The sequence below is a fragment of the Chiloscyllium punctatum genome, chromosome 48 (genome assembly GCF_047496795.1).
Source record: "Chiloscyllium punctatum isolate Juve2018m chromosome 48, sChiPun1.3, whole genome shotgun sequence".
Classification (NCBI taxonomy): Eukaryota; Metazoa; Chordata; class Chondrichthyes; order Orectolobiformes; family Hemiscylliidae; genus Chiloscyllium; species Chiloscyllium punctatum.
Genome location: NC_092786.1, coordinates 59,439,741 through 59,459,842, shown reverse-complemented (window position 1 = coordinate 59,459,842; position 20,102 = coordinate 59,439,741). Strand labels below are relative to the sequence as shown.

At 44.7% G+C, this 20,102-nt stretch overlaps 1 protein-coding gene across 4 annotated transcripts; it reads right to left on the bottom strand.

Annotated features, from left to right (window-relative positions):
* Positions 1–1,897: 1,897 nt before the first annotated feature.
* Positions 1,898–18,139, bottom strand: snapc5 (small nuclear RNA activating complex, polypeptide 5). 4 transcript variants are annotated; one of them, XM_072565363.1, is made up of 4 exons: positions 18,043–18,139; positions 11,510–11,812; positions 7,942–8,034; positions 1,898–4,758 (listed from the first exon to the last, which is right to left on the bottom strand). In XM_072565363.1, the coding sequence occupies exons 2-4, from the start codon at positions 11,597–11,599 to the stop codon at positions 4,627–4,629; spliced, it is 315 nt and encodes a 104-aa protein (XP_072421464.1). In that variant the 5' UTR covers positions 11,600–11,812; positions 18,043–18,139; the 3' UTR covers positions 1,898–4,626. The 4 variants fall into 4 exon arrangements, with proteins under 4 accessions (XP_072421464.1, XP_072421466.1, XP_072421465.1 ...); XM_072565365.1 differs by having other exon boundaries at positions 11,510–11,628; positions 18,043–18,064; XM_072565364.1 differs by having other exon boundaries at positions 17,987–18,048.
* Between the last annotated feature and the right edge of the window lie 1,963 nt (positions 18,140–20,102).

Below are 20,102 nucleotides of genomic sequence, written 5' to 3'. Positions count from 1 at the left end.
TAAATTACCAGCTATCAACAAATTATTATCCAGTAAAATTTCTTCACACAAGACAGCCATAGAAAGATCAAACATTTTCAGAGAGAACTTAGTGGCCATCAAAAACATAAATCACTTTCTTCATCAAATGGTACGTCGAGTATCAAGTCTTAACACTTGTTGGTTTAAATAAAACCCTAGAATGTTAAAAGGGATGATGCCAAACAGCTCACTGTAGAGAGCTTCCAGCTTTGATAACTTTGATTTTGGCTGCTGTGTGTTAAAGCTTGATGGTGAAATAATATCTCCCAGCAGGCATCTGTGAGCTTTGCTTTTGTAGAGGTACCAATTGAAAGTCAATTACCTCGTAGATATGTCCTTAGCAACCTAAAGTAAATTTGGCTCGAAACAAAACAGGCAGAAGTTGTTCAATTCTCACAAATCAGGATTTGTTGGTGGAAAATGACAGCATTTTGTCATGATTAACCCAGAGGCTGTAGTGTTAGATTGAAGAAGTAGGCAATCTCATTCAGTAGAGAAGCAGGCAGAGAAACATTTTAATATTGAAAAATTGGAATGAATTAAAAAAAAACTGCAACCATTGACGCTACCAAACGGTATCAAATATCTTGTGCCTTGAAACTAATAAGGAACATTTACCATCGAAAATCTGCTTCCACGAAGAAAACCGCATTTCTGGAAGGAAGATGGAGCTCCAAGAGAATATACTGAATCCCATTTCATGTTTCAGTCTTGATCACTGTGCCTCTACCACGGGTCAGGGAGGAATGTATGTACAGATTGGGCTGTTACAGAGTACAGTCAGAGTTGGTTTGGCTACACAACAGGCACCATACTTGAGAAATAATTTATTGTTTAATGTCAAAGTGTGAATCTTTTATATAAATGCAATTATTTCAGTCAAAATATTATCCATACTATTTGCATATATAGTGAAAGTTCTTGGACTTATGGCACAGTGGTAGTATCCACATCTCTGAATCGGGAGGCCAGATTTCAAGGCCCATTTATTCCAGAGATGTATGACATGTTTGAACAGGTTGATTTAAATAAAAAACCTAGAAAGTTTGGTGGGGGGGATGCCAAACACCTCTCTGTAGCGAGCTTTCAGCTTTGATACCTTTCATTTTGACTGCTGTGTATTAAAGGCTCTTGTGGTGCAGTGGTACCTCTTTGGAGCAGGCCTGGGTTCAGGTCCTGCATGCTCCAGAGGTACATCAGAACGCATGCATCCCTGTTGATTAGATGTATCTAGATTGAAGATTCCCAACTGTTTCTGTGCTTCAGCAGATTACAACCAGTGGTGGGACTCAGCTAATGCCTTTGATAGTGATTATCATTGGGCTAGCTGACCTCACAACTAAACCTAATCCATCCTCAACAGGGAGAAATCACCGGATAACGATCGGGAGCAGAAACCTTAGTTGACCTTTCCCTCCCTTGTTGAATCGAAGATTTGTCACCACTACCAGAACCCCTGAGCTAAGATCCATCATCTCAGTAGAACAAAGGAGTCAAAACACCAGGGAGGTGATCACTCTGGGTCAGTGCACCTGGCACAAGACACAAAGTCCCATTTTAACAGAATACTGTTTAATTTCCCACCTCTCTACAACCAGCACTAACTTGCTGATAAATTAGTGTTTCACAGTGAATATGCAGCATCCTTTAGTCAGACATAGTGCACCCAGAGCAGGATACACAGCTTTAAAGTAGTGGGTTACAGGGTCAGTGTATATTTGATTTTCTTCTCCATTTCATTATAGGTGGGTAGCCTACCAGAATGTAAATTACCAGAGCTGACTTCAGTCCTTATACTGAGTGAGGAGAGCTGCTGCCATGGTGGGATCCATTCATCATGTACATTTCCACTGAATTCAGAAGTGAGTTGCTACTATTGTCACAAGAAACAAAAATCAATTTTATTATTGATTAGCTTTGTAACAGTGCAATTAACCAGCTGCAAAAAGCTTTCACATTTTTTCCCACTTTAAGGCCTACACATTTATCTTGCGACAATACTTAAAATATGTCAATAGGCTTTCAGTCATAAAATGCAATTAATGTGTGTGTTCTGAAACAACTTGACCAGTCTGGGGACAAATACTCAACCTTCCGCATGTACGCCCCAACTCTTCAAAATCTCAAATGGCCAGCTTACAAACCCTTCAGCAGCCTTTGTTAACTTTGAGTGTATCTCCCAGAATGGAGAAGAGCCCTTGTCAACTTTGTTTTCAGTCTCAGCAGGAGAGAAAGATCACTCGATGCAATCCATGTTTAGCTGGCTCGAAGACAAGTTTACTGTTCTGACATTACCACCTTTCTAGCTCTTTTCTGTTTGCACGTGCCTTTACAGTGAATAGTGCAGCTCACCTCCAGCTCTCATTCCATCAGCCAGGATGCTGCAGGTTGGTGTTAACTATTGGCCACATATTTTAAACTTATGAGTCTAACTTAAAATGAACTCTAATGAGAAACAAATCGGCCTTATTTTCACTGAACATTAACAGCCAATGAAACAGCTTTTCAAGTGTTACAGGACACACATTTTCCTTCCATATGTTTTACACAGTTTTACGGTGTTTTAAAAATAACTTCTACATTCACAGTTTCAATATCAGGCAAAAGCTTAAGATTTTCTTTGAAGCTGTGAGGCAGGATCTCAACATCTTGACCAAGATAACCTTTAAGCACATTCATGGATTTACTGGCAGTTCACAGCCTGCTACAATAATACAGAGGTTTATAAAGCAATCAACATTCTGTCTCTAATATGAAGAATCTGCATACACTTGATGCTAACTTACTCCATTGTAAATTCTTGCATCCATGTTGATATTTTAATTATAAAATCTGCCACATTAAAATTATACTTACCTGGAAATGTGTGTTATACTGCATTTAAACTGGAACTTATATCAGAAATATAAAACAAAAGCAGAACTTGTAACTTCAAAGTAGAGATTGAATTACCTCTCCACCCTTGTCCAATTATACTCCATCTTCTAAGGCTGCTTTCACCTAAAGACAAATCTCTTCAGGTACCACCATATGAAATTCACTCTTTCAAAACAAACCAGTTGGCAACTGCCCACAAAGAAATGTCATGCAAATATCATTACACTCTAAAACAACTGAAACCCTGCTGATGGTTTCAGACACAACACAATGATTATTTTTCTTGCATTCCATAAATCAAAATATTCAATTTTCGAACGGGAATGCTCAAATTTGCAGCTTTATTACTGATGCTATAGCCTTAATGCTCGGTTTGATTTGAATGAGCTCACAGAGTCACGGTGTATTTTACTCAAGATTGAATAGTACTTGGAGCTACTGAAGACCCACTTGATCTCCACAGTGACACCTCTATTTTAAAAGGCACACAAAGAAAAATCAACCAAATTGTGGCTGTTTTGAAAAGGTGCAATATAAACATTCCATAGCAACATTTTTGGCCTGTCATATGGACACAGTGGAGTTGGCCACAATGCTGGGAAGTCAAGATAATTGTATTTTAAAAACACAGGCGATGACTGAACTAAACTCAGTGTTGTACATATTTACACTCCTGCTTTGCTTTTTGTTTGGAGGCAAGTCTCAGTAACTCACATAGCTCAAAGTTAGGCTCCATTAATTCATGTCTATGCTGTGAATTCAATTGACTTGCACAAAAGCAGCTAAGAGTGACGGTGGATAAACTCAAATACAGCGACTGTGAATCACAGCAAAGGGACTGGCTGACTGATTATTACAATCTTACATTAGAAGGCTGCAGTAACTGCTCTTCATGGCTTTATAAACAAAAATAAATGAAGTGGCCAACAACTCATTGAACATTAAAATCATTTCCAAAACTCAAAAGAAATGTGTCCATGCAAGGAGGCAAAACATTGAACCACATCCAACTCACCCTCATTATTACATACAACCCTATTCTTTAAGATATTTAACATTATTATTTCAAACATATAGCTCAAGGCCAACAATCTTCAATTCTTTTGTGGCTCATTTAAGTAAGAATATCTGTCACAAAGTACTGCTGTGGTATCAGTTGCCCACCGTTACACAGCCTCAGTAAGGCTCACAAACCATAAAATCTCACATTAGCTGAGAACAGATATTCTATAGTCTAATGGACTTTTATATTTGTCTATTGATCTGATGTTCTAAAAGCTCAGCATTGTAGAATCTCACTTTTATTCCCTCAGCAACAATCTGGCATTTCAGTTTAAAATTGTTTTAATCCAAGAATTCTTCAATGTTTTGTTGTATTAAAAAAAATGTTCATGTTTCCTTTATACAGCAAGTTAAATGTCAAGTTCCCATTTTCTTCTCACTTTCAGTCTTTTTCCGGAGGTATAGCAATGAGGATAACTATTTCAAAAACACTCAATATCCCCAACAGATAGACTCCAGGCTCGGAGATAGCAGACAGTCCCCTGTGGTGACCATCTTTCCAGTGTATAGCTGAGTGTACACATATTGAGAAACAATGAGCTCTGATGCATTGCTGTAAAGATGAAACTCTGAATACAAGCGCAGTTCAACGCTCCACCTTCAAATGAAGCTGAGTACATTCTGTTTGTACGAATTCTTCGCATTCTTTTCTGAAAACTGACCTATTTAGGAGATGCATTCTTCTTCATCCTCCTCCTCTTCCTCATTTTCCTGTGACGCATTTCTAACAGACTGTAATGTGCTCAACTGAAGCTGGGTTTGATTGATAACACTTGCATCATCCACCTGCATTGAGGACTACAGAAACAAAGAGTCAGCATTACTCTCAATTCCATATTCTCCTATTTTGTGCAAAATCCTTCTGTGCACCTTATCAAAAGCCTTCTGGAAATCAAATACACTACAACTACTAGCTCTCTTTATCAATTCTGCTTGTTACATTCCTCAAAGGATTCCAACAAATTTGGAATAAGGGAAATACAGACCATGTGTGGGCAAATGGAATTAGTTTAGAGTCCCATCATAGCACAGGCATACTGTACTTTATGAATGATTTCCTTTTCACAAAACCATACTAACTTGGTTTGAGTGCATTAAGTTTTTCTAAGAATCCTCCTATTTCTTCCTTAATAAGGGACTCTAGTATTTTTCCAGATGTTAGATTAACTGGCCTGTAGTTTCCTGCTTCCTGTCTCCTTCCCTTTCTGAACAGGGATGTCAAACACAGGCTTTACCAATGTGCTGGCACTTTTCTGTTTCCAGTGAGTTCTGGAATATTTTGACCAATGCCTCTACCATCTCAGCAGGCACTTCCTTCCTTTAAGACTTCTCTTGCTCCCCAGCACTGTATCCTGAATCAAACTCATTTTCTCAGACACCAATCTCTGAGCCACGTATTTTTCTCTATACTGCAATTTACACATGGCTGGTAGTTAATCCAGAGATGAACCCACCTCTGCGTTTTTGCTTTATCATTTAGCACAGAGTTGCTTATAATCCCTCAGTAGACAACACAGCCTTCAGAACATTACCTTCTCTGTGAAAAACAGTTATCTATTCCCCTATGATATTCCCCAAGACTGTTATGTTTCTTTCTCAGTGCACATCCTTCCCAGTCTCTGCTCTCATCCACTTGCTAAGCAAGAACTTTGAACCGACTGGAGCCGAAGCTCCTTCAAATCGAAATTCAGGATCATCATACCTGCATCACTCAGTTACACCGACCTGCCTCTGAATTGTAATTAGTCCAAGATTTGTGACTGCTTCCTGAAACAGTGACCAGGTACCTTTCCCCATCCTTAGTAACTACAGCTCACTAACTCTGAGGTGAAGACCCATGAGCAGCAAGCAATTGCTGTAGATTTGGTCACTGTGGATTGCATTAATATCCACAAACTCCTACATACTACAGCTGCAACACATCGAGTGAGCCTTCTTTGAACTGTCTCCTTATGTCCTTAAGTGCAAATTCTTCCCACTGTAGTCTAATCAACATCCTAGACAATCACAGCACAACCTTGCTGTTATATTCCATTCCCCTTGTAAAAAAAAATCACAACTTTCTATTTGCCTTCCTAATTACACTAACATTTTCAGCTTCACGTAGCAGGACCCTCAAGTCTCTATATATCACTGGATTCTGCAAAATCTCTCCATTTAATAATAAACTGCTTTTCTATTTCTTCTGCCAAAATTGACAAGTTTGTATATTATCTCTACACAGTACAGAATTTGGATTATTGTGACTATTTTCCCAGCAGAAAGGAGGTTTGATAGAGATATTCAAAATCATAAAGGGTCTAGGCAATGTAGTTATGGAGAAACCATCCCCATTGGTAGGATAATTGAAAGACCAAAGGGGCAAAAGAAACAATTATGATTTTTTTTTCATGCTGTGAGTGGTTACGGATTGGAATGGACAGCCTGAAACTATGGCGGAGGTAGGTCAATTGATCCATTGAAGAAGAAACTGGATTATTAGCTGAAAAGGAAGGAGGTGCAAGGCCACAGGAGAAAGCAGGGGAGTGACATCAGGTGTTCATTCAGATCACCAACACAAACATGACATTGGCTGAATGGTGTCCTCTAATCATGTAACCATTCTGTAATTTTACCTCATGCTGATGGCTTGAGATATGTTTTTGCCCAGAAGAAGAATCATTTTTGTATCCATTCCATCAGAATAAATTTGATGGACCTGTATTCGGGTCACCATGTGAACCTTCTTTTGTCCAAGAGGTCAGCATGCCTATCCCTTCCTGATGTGTACCCCTATTTCTAGTCATGTCGGTCTTCCCTGAATCCTCTCTGTACTCCCATATCTTCTCCATTCCTACCTTCCCAATTCTGTTTGAAATGAAGTCTGGTGCTTGGATTGTTCTTCTGTGGCTTTGCTAACCTGTCACTAACTAGTCAGCAAATAGTGTACCGCTGCTCAGAGATACCTTCTTTCCTCTACCATACTTGGTCTTGCATCTTCCAAGTAATAAATCATCTCCCAATTCACTCACCAAGATATACTGCCTCACATTTATCTGTGTGAATTTAGTTTACCAATTATTTGACGAATCTCTAACTTTACTCATGTTCTTCTGTAATTTATTTCAAAGATGTCAAGGCCTTGGCAAGAATGAAGAGAAAATTTATTAGAATAGTTCCAGATACAGCATGCTGGCTCAGTGGTTAGCTTTGTTGCCTCACAGCGCCACGGACCCAGGTTCGATTCCACCCTCCAGTGACTATCTCTGCAAAGTTTGTATGTTCTCCCCATGTCAGTGTGCATTTCCTCTGGGTGCTCCAGTTTCCTCCCACAATCCAAAGATGTGCAGGCTAGGTGGGTTAGCCTTGGGAAATGTATGGTTACAGGGATAGGTTAGCAGGGTGGGTCTAGATGGGATGCTCTACAGAGGATCAGTGTGGATTCTATGGGCTGAATGGCCTGTTTCCACACTATTAGTCTACGCTGTGGACTTTAGTGAATCAGATGGGTTTTTCTGACAACCAACAATAGAGTAATGGTTGTTAAGACTTTTTTAACTGAATTCCAATTCTACTATCTGTTGTGAGAAGATTTGAACTCAGGTTCCCAGAACATTACTGGGATTCCTGGATTAATAGTTCAGTGATATTACTACTAGGCTGCCACTTCCCTTTACTTAAATGATAGGTAAAAGAACCCAGAAGGGAGACGATGTGGAAAAAAAACACAGCATGCCCTAGCTTTTTTAAAGATAAGCCAGATTTCACAGTCTTTCCTTCCTCCCCTCCCCCAGAACCCTACCATTTTATTTCAGAGAGCAAACAGAAGACAGACTGAACAAATGGTGGGTGGAATGAAGCAAGGATAGCACAGGTCAATATCAGATGGGGATGAAGAATGATAAACACAAGTTATTCAATATGTATTCACATGATGCTGTTTCCTTGAAATTTTAAAAGAAAAATATATTAACGTTTATAGCTCAGATCAAGATTTCTCACCTCTACAGGTTCAGCTGCTTGACCACAGTTGTCAGTGTCATCATCACCATCTTCCCTAGTCATGATCATCGAGCGAAGGGCCAACTCTTCTACCTAAAAGGTACACACATACCCACTTACACAAGGATCCTTTCCAAAAAAATGTTGGCATCCAATATTGATAATCAGCATTCCTGCAGCATCTTTAACATACCAATGTTACCAAGATACCTAGACAGGAATAAAGCCACCCTGAGCGATGGGAAATGACTAATGAAGGAGAAATCATTCAACCTCTAATTCAATTAGATCACTGCTGATCTGCACCATAATTCCACGTTTGTCCTTTTTGGCATCATATCCCATTACTAGGTACAGATTAATATGTCGGGCCCAAGGCTTTAGAATCCCATAATCCATTAATTACAAAGGGATTGGCTGGAGCATGCAAAACTTTGAAATAAATAGGAAAGGTTTGGAAGGACATGGGCCAGGAGCAGGTAGATGGGACTAGTTTAGTTTGGGATTACATTCGGCATGGACTGCTTGGACCAAAGAGGCTATTCCTGTGCTTGTATGACTCTATGGGACACGCTGCAGGACATCAACCCAGAACTTAAGAGTCAGAGCTCCACTTACCTATCCACTCACCATAGCCCTTACTTCCTTTACTGTTCAGTGGTGTCTAGCTTTCCACTAACCCAGAGGAATACTAAACATTAAAGCCTCACATAACTTCAACAATATCACTCACAATCTGTCAGTGACTGGATATCCACAGTTTTGTTTGGGGTGAGGGGATGGGGAGGGGGCTTTTCCACTACCATCTTTGAGGTAAATGTTCACTGGTATCATTGTGAAACTTGAAAGGGTTCAGAAAAGATTTACAAGGATGTTGCCAAGGGTTGGAGGATTTGAGCTAGAGGGAGAAGTTGAACAGACTGGGGCTGTTTTCCCTGGAGCGTTGGAGGCTGAGAGGTCACCATATAGAGGTTTACAAAATTATGAGGGGCATGGATAGGCTAAATAGACAAGATATTTTCCCTGGGGTCGGGAGTCCAGAACTAGAGGGCGTAGGTTTAGGGTGAGAGGTGAAAGTTATAAAAGTGATCTAAGGGGCAACTTTTTCACGCAGAGGGTGGTACGTGTATGGAATGAGCTGCCAGAGGAAGTGGTGGAGGCTGGTACAATTGCAACATTTAAGAGGCATTTGGATGGGTATATGAATAGGAAGGGTTTGGAGGGATATGGGCTGGGTGCTGGCAGGTGGGACTAGATTGGGTTGGGATATCCGGTCGGCACAGACAGGTTGGACCGAAGGTCTGTTTCCATGCTGTACATCTCTATGACTCTATAAATGGTCTAACTCCAATTATAAGATTAAAATCCTTTTTGTTTGAATATCCCCTCAGATACAATTGTTTTCTGTGTTTAGATTAGGGAAGATTAGCAAAGCTAAATTCTTGGTTGCAGTCCAGCAGGATGACTTAACATTTTATTTACACTGTCAGATGGGTTACAGCTAAGCAAGGTTTTGAAGGTTCTGTTAGAAGGAACACCTACAGCCAGTTGTCAGCTCTGTAACAGGAGAATTGCAGGGATGCAATCAGTAAGGAACTTGAGTGCCAGCTTAGCTCAATTTATAGCAGCAAGAATGAGGGGATCCTGCACAATTACAGGTCGTCTCTCTTGAATACGACTCCCACTATTCTATAACTTGGATGTAAAAGAATCCATGGCATTGCCAGTGTGTGCTACTCAGCATTTCTTCTTCAACCAAACACTTTCTGGCTGTAAGAGCATAAGAAATTGCAGCAGTTTTAGGATCGGTGCTGGGCCCTCTACTTTTTTGTCATTTACATAAATGATTTGGATGCGAGCATAAGAGGTACAGTTAGTAAGTTTGCAGATGACACCGAAATTGGAGGTGTAGTGGATAGCAAAGAGGGTTACCTCAGATTACAACAGGATCTGGACCAGATGGGCCAATGGGCTGAGAAGTGGCAGATGGAGTTTAATTCAGATAAATGCGAGGTGCTGCATTTTGGGAAAGCAAATCTTAGCAGGACTTATACACTTAATGGTAAGGTCCTAGGGAGTGTTGCTGAACAAAGAGACCTTGAAGTGCAGGTTCATTGCTCCTTGAAAGTGGAGTCGCAGGTAGATAGGATAGTGAAGGTAGCGTTTGGTATGCTTTCCTTTATTGGTCAGAGTATTGAGTACAGGAGTTGTGAGGTCATGTTGCAGCTATATAGGACATTGGTTAGGCCACTTTTAGAATATTGCGTGCAATTCTGGTCTCCTTCCTATCGGAAAGATGTTGTGAAACTTGAAAGGGTTCAGAAAAGATTTCCAACGATGTTGCCAGGGTTGGTGGATCTGAACTACAGGGAGAGGCTGAACAGGCTGGGGCTGTTTTCCCTGGAGCGTCGGAGGCTGAGGGGTGACCTTATACAGGTTTACAAAATTATGAGGGGCATGGATAGGGATAAATAGACAATGTCTTTTCCCTGGGTCGGGGAGTCCAGAACTCGAGGGCATAAGCTTAGGGTGTGATGGGAAAATTTTGAAAGGGGCTGAAGGGTCAACTTTTTTACACAGAGGGTGGTATGTGTATGGAATGAGCTGCCAGAGGAGGTGGTAGAGGCTGGTACAATACAACATTTACAAGGCATCTGGATGGGTATATGATTAGGAAGGGTTTAGAGGCATATGGACCAAGTGCTGGCAAATGAGACTAGATTAGGTTAGGGTATCTGGTCGGCATGGACCAGATACCCTAAATCTGCTCCCCCTTATTTTGAGGCTACACGCCCCAGTTCTAATTTCACCAGCCAGTGGAAACAACCTCCCTGCTTCTATCCTATCTGTTCCCTTCATAATTTTATATGATTCTATAAGATCGCCCCTCCATCCTTTTAAATTCCAATGAGTACAGTCCCACTTTACTCAATCGTTTTACACAAGCCAACCCTCTCAGCTCTGGAATCTGCATAATCTGATGGCTGTGTTTGCCTGGCATAGCAACAGTTGGTCACAGGTGGGAAAGGGGCTGAAACGGCCCCAGACCTCTAAATTGTAAACTTCAAGCTCCCATTGAAGGAATGGCACAACATGCAGAACTGAAGAAAATACTTTTTTTAAAATATAGGAAATGATTCAGTGCCCTACCCAATCCTTAGTTTATGCTTATCCCACTAGAGGTGAATGTATATCTCAGCCCAATGTGACAGTGCCCGATCTGCTGATACATGCTACAAGCAAATGTAATCAAATTAAAAGGTTTGGGATGCTTTACTTGAATCACAGGAGAGAACAAAGGCTAAGACTTAAGATTGTGTTTGGCTGGGTGATGCAGGCAGAAGCACCTCCCACCCGAAACTGTCTCAATTCAGCAAGAGCAATGTCAAAAATGAGGCAGTGGAGTTGGGGAGGAGGGGCTCCATGAACTGGACAGCCTGCGCTATACCTCACCAGGGAAGACTTGCTATTGGCCCTGCTTGTAAAGGTACTTCAACCACCTACACAGAACAGCAGAATTTAAATCTATACATAAACTATAGATGTTATTTGTTGCATGTAGGTATACCTTGAGTCGGTTTAATTGATCTTGTAAACTGGTTTTGACTTTCAGTAGAGCTTCTTCTTCTTTCTTCAGCTCCTGCAACCGACTGAGCATTTTGAGTCGTTTGGAGTTTTAGTATTTACCTGTAGGAGGAATAACTGCACCTTTTGAAGAATTGCGCACAAAGATGCTGTAAATTGAACACTGCATTCTCATAAGAGAAGCAGCCTGTGAAAACTAGGTTACAGGAGAAATAAGCGGCTAATGACAATCAGAAAGGGGCATCAGATGAAACAAAGGGATTCCCACTGCCAGGCCAGTCAATATCTGAAACAAAAAGACAATTTAGCAGCTTTGTTGGAGCTGCGTACACAATGTTAACTAATTTTCTATGATATAACTTCAGCACACTGGTCATTTACACCACTTTAAAGAATAAAGGCAGATAGTACCCATACCCAATCCTATCCATACGGACACATCTTAAACATGTAGATAATGTGCAAGAGGATTTCCCTACCATGCTACCAACCCCATGTTTAGAAGATGCATGGATGACAAGTATAAAATTATTTGATTGGTCAGTACAGGAAAGATACTCTAACCTGGAAATAAAAGGGGATGCTGCCTTCAAATTAAAACTAGGGAATTCTGGAATGAGATCAAGAAACAGTTTTCTCCATACAGAAAATTCCTTTGACAGCGAGTTTTGAGAAGATCTGTAACTCACGTTGAGGTTCTGGATGTAGATTAGATTAGATGTAGTTCTGCTCACTGAGCTGCAAGGTTCGCTTTCAGACATTTCATCACCATACTAGGTAACATCTTCAGTGAGCCTCCAGATGAAGGTCTGGTGGTATGGCCTGCTTTTTATGTGTTTAGGTTTCCTTGGGTTGCTGACAAAATTTCTTATGGTGATGTCATTTCCTGTTCTTTTTCTCAGGGGGTGGTAAATGGGATCCAAGTAAGTGTGTTTGTTGATAGACACTAGTATCTTTACGTACAGATGAGGAAGGACACCACTTTGCCTGGGACAACACATCCATCCTAGGGCAAGCCAAACAGAGACATGCACGAGAATTCCTAGAAGCATGGCATTCCAACCAGAACTCATCCTCTTCTATCTTGGTGTGTCTGATGATTTTCAGGAATTCTTGGGTGGAGTGGAGGAGTGGCCTGAGTCTTCTACTAAATGGTTTAGTCTTTGGTATAGCTCCTTGGCTAATCTAAGTTGCTGTTCCAGGTAGCGAGACAATGGGTCTGAGGGGGGCTCCTGGTTTGTGAATCTTGGGTAATCCATAGAAGCGTGGTGTGTTGGATCCATTTGGATTCGTATTTTGGAAGTCTGTCTTATTTATTTCTCCAGATTTTTGATGTTTTTTTTGAGTACGGCTTTGATTTAGTTCTCTAGTTGTGGGGTTTGGTCTATCGCCACTTATTGGTAAATGTTGGTATCTGCAAGCAGTGCATTCGCTTTCTCAATGTAGTCTCTTTGATTTAAAATGACTGTCAAGCGTCCTTTGACTGCAGGTAGGATAACAATGTTTTTATCTTTTTCTTAGTCCTTCTAGTGCTTTCCTTTCTTATGTATTGAGTGTTTCCGTCCTTTTTCCTGGTTAATGTTGGGGCGACTGTCACTCTGATGGTTTGCTGGGTTTTCTCTGTGAGCTCATTGCCTTTCACTGTTGTTTCTAATGCTGCTAAGAAATCTTTCTTGTCCGCATCCTCTTACTAAGACAGCTTTCTCAGTGTCTGTTAACAGTCGGTCAGATAAGTTTTTTATCCATGCTTCTGTGTTGTTATTTTGTGTAAGTTTGTCTAGTTTTTTCTGCAGATCTAGTTTTTTTTTCCTTTTCTGTGTTTGCCGCTGTCTAATGTCTATGACTTGTTGTACTGTGTCTGTTGAATTAGTAAGTAAAGTTTTTTGGTGTGAAATTTCCCAGTTGTATTTACAGCCTGTTGTGGGCATCATTAATCATTTCTCGAAGCATTCTGCGCCTGTTTTGCTCTGCTATTGTTTTGGCTAGTGGGGTGTTAAGGGGAGGTTTGTATTTAAGACATTTAAGGAGTACCTGTTACCTTAGGCATTCGTGCAGGAAGTACAGCTGTTAGTGCGTGGCACTCTGTCAACAGCATTGGTTTCCCATCTGCATTGGACAAACTGGCAGAAAACTAGCCAACAGGATACACAAACATCAACTTGCCACAAGAAGACAATACCCGTTCTCACTAGTATCCTTACATACAGATGAGGAAGGACACCACTTCGACTGGGACAACACATCATCTTAGGACAAGCCAAACAGAGACATGTTCGAGAATTCCTAGAATCATGGCATTCCAACCGGAATTCTATCAACAAATACACTGACTTGGATCCCATTTATCACCCCCTTAGAAAAAGAACAGGAAATGACATCACCACCAAGGAAACCTAAACACAAATCAAAAGCGGGCCATATGACCAGTGCTTCATCCAGAGGCTCACTGATGATGTTACCTAACATGTTGACGAAACATCTGAAAATGAATATTCCAGCTCAGTGAGCAAACCTTTGCCCAGATTCTTTTGGACATTTAGTGAAGTCTAGAATGGGTCTCCCACAAAGTACTTTCGCTGCTGGGGACAACTGAAAATTAAGTGCAGACATCAATAGAAAAATGGAGCAAAAGTGGTTTAGTGTGGTTGAGATACAGATTATTTATAAATGAATGGTGGAAATAGCTCAAGAAGCCAAATGGCCCATGCTCTTACTCTATCTAAATATTCTCTATAAATATCACAACTATGAATAGGAACAATGAATTTTAGCAAGTTTTGTCTTCAATTTGTTCATTAGTTTTGGGTGCTGCTGGCTATGCCAGAATTTATTGCCCATATCTAACTGCCCTGGAGAAGCAGCAAGTTGCCTTTTGAAGCAGTCCTTCAGATGGAGGGAACTCTCTGCACTGTTCAGAACTTCCAGCATTTTGGCCCAGTGACAGTGATGGAATGGCGATATATTTCCAAATCGGATGGTACGTGGTTTGGAGGAGAGCTTACAAGTGGTGTCCCCATGTTTCTGCTGCCCTGTCCTTCTGGATGGTAGCTCTCACAGGTTTGGAAGGTGTTGTCTAAGGAGCCTTGGTGAGTTGCAGTGCATCTTCTAGATGCTACACACTACTGCTGATTGTTGGTGGTGTTGGGAGTGACAGCTGAAGATATTGGATGGTGTGTCATAGAACATAGAACATAGAACAATACAGCACAGAACAGGCCCTTCGGCCCACGATGTTGTGCCGAACTTCTATCCTAGATTAAGCACCCATCCATGTACCTATCCAAATGCCGCTTAAAGGTCGCCAATGAATCTGACTCTACCACTCCCTCGGGCAGCGCATTCCATGCCCCCACCACTCTCTGGGTAAAGAACCCACCCCTGACATCTCCCCTATACCTTCCACCCTTCACCTTAAATTTATGTCCCCTTGTAACACTCTGTTGTACCCGGGGAAAAAGTTTCTGACTGTCTACTCTATCTATTCCTCTGATCATCTTATAAACCTCGATCAAGTCACCCCTCATCCTTCGCCGTTCCAACGAGAAAAGGCCGAGAACTCTCAACCTATCCTCGTACGACCTACTCTCCATTCCAGGCAACATCCTGGTAAATCTTCTCTGCACCCTCTCCAAAGCTTCCACATCTTTCCTAAAGTGAGGCGACCAGAACTGCACACAGTACTCCAAATGTGGCCTAACCAAAGTCCTGTACAGCTGCAACATCACCTCACGACTCTTGAATTCAATCCCTCTGCTAATGAACGATAATACTCCATAGGCCTTCTTACAAACTCTATCCACCTGAGTGGCAACCTTCAAAGATCTATGTACATAGACCCCAAGATCCCTCTGTTCCTCCACCTGACCAAGAACCCTACCATTAACCCTGTATTCCGCATTCTTATTTGTTCTTCCAAAATGGACAACCTCACACTTGGCAGGGTTGAACTCCATCTGCCACTCCTCAGCCCAGCTCTGCATCCTATCTAAGTCCCTCTGCAGCCGACAACAGCCCTCCTCACTGTCCACAACTCCACCTATCTTTGTATCATCTGCAAATTTACTGACCCACCCTTCGACTCCCTCCTCTAAGTCATTAATAAAAATTACAAACAGCAGAGGACCCAGAACTGATCCCTGCGGAACTCCACTTGTAACTGGACTCCATGCTGAATATTTACCATCTACCACCACTCTCTGACTTCTACCGGTTAGCCAGTTTTCTATCCAATTGGCCAAATTTCCCTCTATCCCATGCCTCCTGACTTTCCGCATAAGCCTACCATGGGGAACCTTATCAAATGCCTTACTAAAATCCATGTACAAAATTAACATGCTGGTTTGTCTTGATTAGTGTCAAGCATCTAGAGTCTTGTAGAAGCTGTACTCATCTGGACAAGTGGAAAGAATACCATCAAACCTCTGGCTTGTGCCTTGTAGATGTTGGACAGGCTCCAGGGAGACAGGAAGCTCTAACTCCCCAAATCTCATTACACACTGGAATAGACCACAACTGTTCACTATCTGCCCTCAACAGATTATTCCCGATGAAGGGCTTTTGCCTGAAACGTCGATTTTGAAGCTCCTTGGATGCTGCCTGAACTGCTGTGCTCTTCCAGCACCATTAATCCAGATACTCCATCATAGATTGCCTCAACCACTGCTCCTGTTCTAGTGGATCATCTTTCCTAAGGCTATGGTCTGCTGAACTCAATCTGCACTCCCAGTACTCATTCATTAGCATAACTTCAACCATTCACCAGCAGCTAGCTTCAGCAAACTGAACTACCCCACGTTTTTTCTAAGCTTACTAAGTCATACACCCAGTGAATACTGCTTGTTTTTAAAAGCCCAACTCACTCAACTACTGTATTAATGCTCACAAGCTTCTTCTAATCCCAATGTCGTTTCCCCAACAGAGCCAGTGGCCTTCACACTTTCTCAGCTCCTTAGGAGTGTTGGGTCCTGAACCTAGCTGTTTCCTAATCCTTGAATGTCTTCCTAATAGCACAAATCATCAAGCTGCTGTCAGTTTATCACCAAGTAATCTACACAGAATCAGTATAGCACACAACATAGGTGACTGCAACACCTCTAGCATGGAATATATCTGTTTGTCTTTTTCTCCAACTAATTGTAACCTTTGAACTCTTCTTCAGTGACCTCAAACTGTCTGGAATGACTTCCACAGTACAAAGAAATACCTAAAAAAGGAGGATTTATCACACACTGATTATCAAAGATACTTGATGAAGCTTTGTCCTGGATGGTGTCAGCTTGAGTGTTAGAATCATTTTCAGAGTTGCACTCACCAAGGCAAATAGAGAGTATTCCACCACATCTCTGACTTGTGCATTGTAGATGGTGGTCAGGTGCATCCACTCACCACAATTCCCACTCTCTGATCTGCTCTCATTTTTATTGTATTTAGATACTGGTCCAGTTCATTTCCTGGTCATTGGTAACTTGCAGCGTGTTGTTAATCTGGGACTCAATTATTGTAATGCCAATAAGAACAGGGACAAAATGGTCAGATTCTCCATTGTTGAAGTTGGCCATTATCTGACACTTGTCATCATAAGGTGTTTTATGGGATTTAAATTTGACATTAAAACATTAGGTCAGGGAAATATTGAGGGATCATTAACCCAAGGAATGAACAGTCATGACCCTACTAGATTTTTACATGGTATATACTTGAAAATTACCAGGCATGGGAATCCTGGTCAGTGCCCCTCCAGTCTAGGACTGTAGAAAAAGAACTTGCATTTATATAGCACCATTCACAATCCATGTTCCAAAGTTCTTTAGTGCTTTGCCACTGTGTAGTCACTGAATTATATAGAAAACAAGGCAATTTGCAGACAACAAAATCATACAGAAATAATATGGGGATGGCCAGGGAATTTGTATTTCATCATGCTCATTAAGAAATAAATATTAGCTAGGTCACCAGATTGTTAAAAGCTCCTAATCTCTTTGAAATAGTCACAGTAGAATATTTCATATATATCCATGAAGGAAGATGATGCCTTGGTGTAACATTCCTTCTGAATGACATTGGCACTGATGATGCAGCACTCCCTCAAATTACAGTCAATTCTTGGGCTAGGATGTGAACTCTTAACCCATACTACTAAAATGAAATCATTATGAACATCAGTGTTATGGGCTGTAGTGCAGGGTTCTATAACACTACTTCAGTGAAATCTATACCTTCAGCTTCAGTTCAGTTCAGTGATGATGACCAAACCACTCTCGAACACGAATGAGCCAAATTCAACACTCAATCAGCCACCCAATCCCACCCAGCTCCATCTTACACCCTGACCCCTGACCCCTGAACCAGTCCCACCCTCTGACCTCAGGTTGACCATCGTGGTCCAAGGATGAGGTGCCGCCATTGCCCTCACAGCTCCCCGGTGCCAACAGCTTCCTACATGTTCCCTCCCATTCCTTACCTCCACCTTTATCATCCATCCATCTGTCTGTTCGTCCAACACTCACACACACCTACCTCACGGGAATTGGCTTCAGTCCTCCCCAGTCACGTAGCGTCACTTCCGACAATGCACGCATGCGCATCTACGACGTTGTGCATGGCTGGCCCAGCCCCACTCCGCGCGAAAAGCTGAACCCCGCCCCTCGACGCATGACCCCACCACCATTGGACCCCGCTCTTCAATGCGCGAGCCCGCCCACAGTCCCCGCCCTCTGAGCGCCGAAGCCACCCACAGTCCCCGCCCCCGAGGCCGCCTACAGTCCCCGCCCCCTGAGCCCCCGAGGCCGCCCACAGTCCCCGCCCCCTGAGCCCCGAGGCCGCCCACAGACCCCGCCCCCTGAGCGCCGAGTCCGCTCACAGTCCCCGCCCCCTGAGCGCCGAGGCCGCCTACAGTCCCCGCCCCCCCCCCCCGAGGCCGCCCACAGTCCCCGCCCCCTGAGCGCCCCCCCCCCCCCCCCCCCCCCCCCCCCCCCCCCCCCCCCCCCCTACAGTCCCCGCCCCCTGAGCCCCCGAGGCCGCCCACAGTCCCCCGCCCCCTGAGCCCCGAGGCCGCCCTACAGTCCCCGCCCCCTGACCGCCCCCCCCCCTGAGGCCCGCCCCACAGTCCCCGCCCCCTGAGCCCCGAGGCCGCCCATCCCCCCCCGACCCCGAGCCCTACAGTCCCCGCCCCCTGAGCGCCGAGGCCGCCTACAGTCCCCCGCCGCCGAGCTCCAGAGGCCGCCCACAGTCCCCGCCCCCTGAGCCCCGAGGCCGCACACAGTCCCCGCCCCCTGAGCCCCGAGGGCCGCCCACAGTCCCCGCCCCCTGAGCCCGAGGCCGCCCACAGTCCCCGCCCCCCTGAGCCCCGAGGCCGCACACAGTCCCCGCCCCCTGAGCCCCGAGGCCGCCCTCAGTCCCCGCCCCCGAGGCCGCCCCACAGTCCCCGCCCCCTGAGCCCCGAGGCCGCCCACAGTCCCCGCCCCCTGAGCCCCGAGGCCGCACACAGTCCCCGCCCCCTGAGCCCCGAGGCCGCCCACAGTCCCCGCCCCGAGCCCCGAGGCCGCCCACAGTCCCCGCCCCCTGAGCCCCGAGGCCGCCTTGTTGATTGAAGCCGGGTCGGGAGACTGTTGGCCGGTAGCGATGCCTCTGTGGGACTCGGCTGAGATTCTGCAGCGACAGTGGGTGCTGGCTGGTTCCCTGGTGGTCTCAGGTACAAATGTTGTGATTGTGTTCCATATCGGGCCGGGGCCGGGGGCGCTCTATCATTGGCTCAGCGGCCAGCGCCATTCACCGAACGTTCTGGAAACTGGGGGTCAATACCTAGACATTTAAAGGTGAGGTGTTTGTGAAAGAGGCGAATGGTGGGGGCGTCGGCCGCAGGTTAATGAGATTGTGTCCAGTGTGAGGGAAACCGGCCCGAGGGGGGAATCGGACCCGGGTCCCTGCTGATAACAACCACTGACTCATTTAAATTAACGGAGCAGCAAAGAGGTGGGAGGGAGGGTGAGGGGGACCGCGGTGGGGGAGGGGGGGGAGAGGGTGAGGGGGGACCGCGGTGGGGGAGGGGGGGAGAGGGTGAGGAGGAGCGGGAGGGGGGAGAGGGGAGAGGGTGAGGAGGAGCGGGAGGGGGGAGAGGGAGAGGGTGAGGAGGAGCGGGGGGGGGAGGGGGAGAGGGAGAGGGAGAGGAGGGGAGGTGGGCGGGGGGGAGGGGGAGAGGGTGAGGAGAGCGCGGGGGGGGGGAGGGTGGGAGAGGGTGAGGAGGAGCGCGGGGCGGGAGGGGAGGAGGGAGAGGAGGTGAGAGGGGGGGGAGAGGGTGAGGAGGAGCGCGGGGGGGGAGGGGGGGAGAGGGAGAGGAGGGAGGGGGGAGAGGGAGAGGAGGAGCGGGGGGGGGAGAGGGAGAGGAGGAGAGGGGGGGAGAGGTGAGAGGAGGAGAGGGGGGGCGGGGGGAGAGGGAGAGGAGGAGAGGGGGGCGGGGGGAGAGGGAGAGGAGGAGCGGGGGGGGTGGGCGGGAGAGGGGAGGAGAGGAGAGGAGGAGAGGGGAGGGAGGAGGAGAGGAGGAGGTGCGGGGGGAGAGGGAGAGGGAGGAGAGGGGTGGG

Excerpts from the sequence above, each read along its gene's own strand:
- snapc5 (XM_072565363.1), bottom strand. The coding sequence starts at position 11,599 with ATGCTCAGTCGGTTGCAGGAGCTGAAGAAAGAAGAAGAAGCTCTACTG. Across the intron at positions 8,035-11,509 it reads ATCAATTAAACCGACTCAAG|GTAGAAGAGTTGGCCCTTCG; the intron begins GTATACCTACAT and ends TGTACCTTTTAG. Across the intron at positions 4,759-7,941 it reads AAGCAGCTGAACCTGTAGAG|TCCTCAATGCAGGTGGATGA; the intron begins GTGAGAAATCTT and ends TTGTTTCTGTAG.